The sequence below is a fragment of the Lynx canadensis genome, chromosome A2 (assembly GCF_007474595.2).
Source record: "Lynx canadensis isolate LIC74 chromosome A2, mLynCan4.pri.v2, whole genome shotgun sequence".
Lineage (NCBI taxonomy): Eukaryota > Metazoa > Chordata > Mammalia > Carnivora > Felidae > Lynx > Lynx canadensis.
In genome coordinates, this window is record NC_044304.2 from 118,911,433 (window position 1) to 118,917,432 (window position 6,000).

The following is a 6,000-nucleotide window of genomic DNA, read 5'->3' on the forward strand; positions in this document are numbered from 1 at the left end:
AGCCGATGATTAGCTGTCATAACTTAAAATGGTATGCGGGGGAAGGAACAGAATAGCTTCAGGCCAAAATTTTGAGGACGCTGAAAGTGTCTTGGTTAATAATTTGACAGAAGTGCAAAGAAACGGCGGCAGGGGCGGCCCGCCTTGCTAATCAAAAGTGACTTAAAACTTTACTGGACTTGTCACCTGGTTTGTATACACAACCACTTGTGTAAGACCATCCTAAGCGATTAAGGTGGTTAAACAAAAATCAAGCCCCGATGCCAAAGGTTCGCCTGCCAGGGTGCACCTGGGGGGGGGGGGAGTTGAAAGGTCAACGGGAGCTGTAAGCCCAGGAGTCGCAGGGGTAGATGGCCGGTCGCCCTTGGGGTTGGGCCCTCCAATTGTCCTCGGATTCCTAACTCCAAAAAGCACGCCCCGGAGCCAAATTCTCCTCCCTTACCCCCACCTCTTCCCACCCCTTAAGTCTCGAAAAAAAGACGCTGAACGCCATTCATCTGGATCCCGGGCGGGGGTAGTGGGGACGAAGCACTAGCTGTGCGAGAGGTAGCCGCAGAAGAGGCCAGGCCTTGGGACCTGCCAAAATTGGGGGTTTTAAGCCCGGATCCAACCGCAGCGCCTCCCGTGAAAACACCTCTTCTGCCGTCAGGGAGCGAGAAGCGGGCAGCCAGAGGAGGGACTGGGGGAGAAGGCGCGAGGTCCTTACCCACTGCAAGGCTGGCCACTGCCGGACGCTGCCGGCGGCTCCAAAACCGGAGGCCGGAGGCGGCTCCACGGAGCCGTAAGGAGGCTGCCATGCTGCCCGGCCCCCCGCCTCCCCGCGGTGACCTCCGCGGCTCCCGGCTCGCCCACTGATTGCGAGTGTGCGCGGCGGAGCGGGCGGGATCCGCCGCGGCGTGGGGCCGCGCGCGCACGCGCTCTGCAGTTCGGGGTCGACACCCACCCGCGAGGTGAGGAGCGCGACGCCGAGAGGCGCGGCCCGGCGAGCCAGGGGTCATCAATCCGCTTATGAACAGGGGGCCAGGCCAATCAGATTCTCGGGTCCCCTCTCTTCGCTAACCACCAATAGGAAGGCTTTTCGAGCCCCACCCACATCAAGGGCCTGGCCCCGCCCCCTAGCTCCTCCTTCCTCTACAGACAGCGGGCGCGAGTCTCCTTGTTTATCGAAACGCAGAGGGTTTGTGAGAGGCGGTGAGTGCCGCTCACTGCAGCCTCCAACGAGCTCTTGACCTCGCAGAACCGCCCCTCGGAGGGTGTAACGGCGTGTGTTGCTTCCACTGAGACGGAGACGAAATTTTAGTTCGCAGCTGCTGCAATTTTTAGGCAAGAGCAGAAATTCCTAGCTTTTCTTAAAGTATAGGGACCCATGTTTAACTTCAGTAATTTGCGGATCTCCTGGTGTTAGTATTTGTATTTTGAGCATCTGTTCGTTGAGGAACAACAGAAATCTACCATAAATGTAGTAACTTTTAAATTAATTTGATTTTATTTAACACAACAGTTTCTCCATAAATTTGAAAAAGTAGGAAAACAAGTTGGGAACCTTGTTCTCTTTGAAGGGTAGAATTACTGGCAACTTGTACTCTCTGGTATGTATTTCTCTAATGTTTGAAAATTCTGCATTTCGTAAGCAAAATCTAAGGATAAATGAAAATCCAGAAAGTTGTCTAAATGTGTTTGGGTCAAAGAGAGATATTTCTTCACTCTTCTGCCGGTGTTTGGTGTACATATTTGAATCTTGGGACCCTTTGGCAATAATTGCAGGGCTTTCCATCTCCACTGACCCCAGCGAAGGGTTGTGAGACATGCAAAGGAAGACTTGCAACCTTTGCTGGAAGGGTAGTACAGGAAGAAAAACAGTGAGGAGTGGCTAGGAGAATAGAAATCCCAGGGTGTCCACCCCCTCCCTGAATTCTTTCTACTTAATCATTTGCCCAGATTGTGCTCACGCAACCTTTTAATCTAAGTAGCAGAATCAACAGATTTGACTTTGACCTTCATTTTTGCTTCACTCCAAAGCAAAGAGTTGGAAGTGCCTACAGAAAGGAAAGGAACTGAATAATTTCCAAGCAGATTCTGTCATGTTTCTGGGCATGCTAGCAATATTTCCAGAACCTGGTACAGAGTGCAAGGTTCAGATTTGTAACTGGTATGAAAACAATTTCCCTTCTTTGGCTGTCTCTCCACCCCAACCCTCCATCCTACACCAACCAAAAGGAAGAAGGGAGGAAGCAAGGGGGAAAAATCATTCCAGCTACTGGGACAGTCTCCTAGATTTGGGTTCTCACCCAAATCTATTTATTGGTTTCTGGAGCATGTCCTACCAGATCCTCTCTTTGCAGTTTATTTATGTTTTAGCTGGGATAAACCTACTGCAACCAATAAACATAGCCCTACGGATTTCTATAATTAACTGCTGAAATGTGTTCTGCCTTACAACTATGTCAGCCTACATAGCAGAGCTATTTGCAACACAGGACAACCTATCAATTCATCTCCAGCTCCTAAAGTTTATATCCCAGTCCTCTTGAGATTTTATATCCAATCAGATTGTTTTGTCATTTTTATTGTGAGCTACTGTTTTTGTTTCTCTAGGTTGTTATAGGGATCTTTTCTTGAAAATGAGTATTTCTTTACACAAGGTTGCCTCCTATGAACAACATTTTACTAGGACTCAAAAGGGAGAAAGGGGGAAGGGGCTCAGAAAAAAAGAGCAGGCAGAACTAAAGCTGGGCATGAGGTCTTTTTAATTTGTGCTTTCTTAAAAAAAAAAAAAAAGAAAAAATTAATGTGATGGCTTTGAAAATGGAGTGAGTGCATTAAAAATATTTGACTCTTTTTCCTTAACCAGAACCAGGAGATAAGTCACAGTTTCTCCATATCCCTACATCATGTAGTTCATATCTCCTCCCAGAAGCCCGATACTGATTCACAAATTAAGGCTCTAAGATTTTCATAGATGTTTATGATAAGCATTATGATTTTTAAGTAATTGCTCTCTGGAGGTGCTGCAGATATTACTGTATTTGCAAAGGCTGTTACTGCCTTTGGCTGGCTTTATTTGATTGCCTTCCTGATATCTTTGTTTGAAGCGCATTGCAACTTCTCCCTAGATCTCTGCCAAGTAGTTTTGTTTGAAGTTGTGTTTCAATACATTACAGGCTCTTCGCTTCTGCTTCTGGGAAGATGGAGTAAGTCTACTTTTCTCTATCCCTCCAAAAAAGTACAACTAAAAACTCTGGACATTATATATAAAACAAATTAAAGAAACTCTGAAAAGTAGAGGAAAAACGGCATACTAGCTAGGGACCTCAGGACCCAAAGAGGAACACAGAGGTAAGTTCCTGGGTGTTTGTTTAGCCTTATACTCCCATACTGTGTACTAGAGAAGCCAAAAACTAGAACCCTGGGGCACCTGGGTGGCTCAGTTGGTGAAGCGTCCCAACTCTTGATCTCAGCTCAGGTGCTGGTCTCAGGGTTGTAAGTTCAAGCCCTGTAGTAGGCTCTACACTTTGTGTGGAGTCTACTTAAAAAACAAACAAGCAAATGAACAAAAACCTAGAAACCCAAAAATGCCAAGAGATGCAGACAGAACTGCCCCAGTAAAAGGCTACCCCCTTTAGGCAGAGGATGAGAAAAGGACAGCCTACCAAGACATTAGAAAATAACTACTCTGCTGTAGATAAACAGCAACAGTCAAAACCTATGACCCCCCCCCATTCCTACAAAGGCCAAGCAAGGAGCCTAGACTTGCACACTCTATAGGCTATAATGAAACACCCCAACATCCTAATACCCCAGTACCCCTGTACCTCAATCCCACTGGTGGGATGTCGGAGATGGCCACGTCGAGAGCCAGGACTTCTATCCCCACTGCTGAATTATAACAAGTACCCCTCCACACACACGTGTCCCCATCCCGTTGCTCACAGTGCCATTGGAGACTACATGGGGAACCTGGATTTCCACCCCTACCTGACAGTAATGAGACACCCCTCCTCCTCCCTGTTGAGATGCAGTCAGAGGAGAAGCCTAACTGAGAGTCAAGAGTCAGGACTTTCGCCACTGTCTCCTGTAAGGAGGCCAAGCATCCCCACTAAACACCAGTGGAGGCCACATAGGGAGCAGTAATGAGGCTTACCCCTCCCAGCTAAGGAAGTATCAGTGGAAGCCTAGTGGGGAGTTGTAGCTCCTAGTGGGAGCCTAGCCCACCAATAATGAGGACCCCGACCCCTACTCCCTCAATGTCTACATGGGCAGAAGAGGGAACCTACACTTCTGCCCTTACCTGGCATTGACAAAGACCATGCACCCTCTATTCCTTTGCCAGGTCAGTGTCAGGGGAAGTCAGGCTCTGCTTTGTTTGTTTGGTTTCTGTTTAAAGATATAATTACCAGAGAGGCCCGTGACATAATTTTGGTAGCCTTCAATCACTCTGGTATTTCCCGTTCAGATGATTTCTACATCTGGCCCAGTTCACCTGTAAAGAGTATAAATCAGTGGTTTGCAATCCCAAATGCATGTTAAACTGTTTTCAGAATACCAAAGCTCAGTTCTTGTCCACAAGCATTTTCTGGAGTAAGTCATAGAGCATTTGAATTTGTTTTTAATTTCTTCAAATGATTCTGCTGCGCAGTGAATACTGAGAGCCATAGCCATAGTAAAACAAAAGCCATAAAAGATGCTTAGGAACTAATCATGCTGGCAGTGACAGTGGGCATAGAGGAAAAAAAGACAGGTATGAAATATACCTGGGAGGCAAACTGTTATTGCCAGTTACTTCCAGAAGTTGAAGCACGCTTGAAAGAAAAATATTCTAGGGAGAGCCCTAGGTTTTTGGCTTGGGTGACTGAATAAATGAAAGTGTCATTGCCCCATGTGGGGAACTGGGTCATGTTGAGTTTGAGATAGATATGTCCAGGGGCAATTAGCCAGTTGAAGAATCCAAGTTAGAAACACATATTTGGAAATTACGGGCTAAAAATGAACAAATCAGGAGATTATAGATGCTGGAGAGGATGTGGAAAAAACAGGAACCCTCCTGCACTGTTGGTGGGAATGCAAATTGGTGCAGCCACTCTGGAAAACAGTGTGGAGGTTCCTCAAAAAATTAAAAATAGACCTACCCTATGACCCAGCAATAGCACTGCTAGGAATTTACCCAAGGGATACAGGAGTACTGATGCATAGGGGCACTTGTACCCCAATGTTTATAGCAGCACTCTCAACAATAGCCAAATTATGGAAAGAGCCTAAATGTCCATCAACTGATGAATGGATAAAAAAATTGTGGTTTATATACACAATGGAGTACTACGTGGCAATGAGAAAGAATGAAATGTGGCCCTACATTTGTAGCAACGTGGATGGAACTGGAGAATGTTATGCTAAGTGAAATAAGCCACATAGAGAAAGACAGATACCATATGTTTTCACTCTTATGTGGACCCTAAGAAACTTAACAGAAACCCATGGGGGAGGGGAAGAAAAAAAAAAAAGAGGTAGAGTGGGAGAGAGCCAAAGCATAAGAGACTCTTAAAAACTGAGAACAAACTGAGGGTTGATGGGGAGTGGGAGGGAGGAGAGGGTGGGTGATGGGTATTGAGGAGGGCACCTTTTGGGATGAGCACTGGGTGTTGTATGGAAGCCAATTAGACAATAAATTTCATATATTAAAAAAAGGAAATTACGGGCTAATAGTAATGTAGGTCATGAGTATAGATGGCATCATTATGAACATTTTATTTTTTATTTTTTCATTATGAGAGTTTTTTTTTAATTTTTTTTAACGTTTTATTTATTTTTGAGACAGAGAGAGACAGAGCATGAACAGGGAAGGGGCAGAGAGAGAGGGAGACACAGAATCTGAAACAGGCTCCAGGCTCTGAGCTGTCAGCACAGAGCCTGACGCGGGGCTCGAACTCACGGACCGTGAGATCATGACCTGAGCCGAAGTCGGACGCTTAACTGACTGAGCCACCCAGGCGCCCCTCATTATGA

The 6,000-nt window shown here is 46.2% G+C and overlaps 1 protein-coding gene across 1 annotated transcript in view; it reads right to left on the minus strand.

Annotated features, from left to right (window-relative positions):
- Nucleotides 1-848, minus strand: part of HIBADH (3-hydroxyisobutyrate dehydrogenase) — a 111,024-nt gene extending 110,176 nt beyond the window's left edge. The window contains exon 1 of the mRNA XM_030308150.2: nt 707-848. Within this exon, the coding sequence (XP_030164010.1) occupies nt 707-797 (91 nt within the window). The 5' untranslated portion in view covers nt 798-848. The remainder of the gene's footprint in view (nt 1-706) is intronic.
- Between the last annotated feature and the right edge of the window lie 5,152 nt (nt 849-6,000).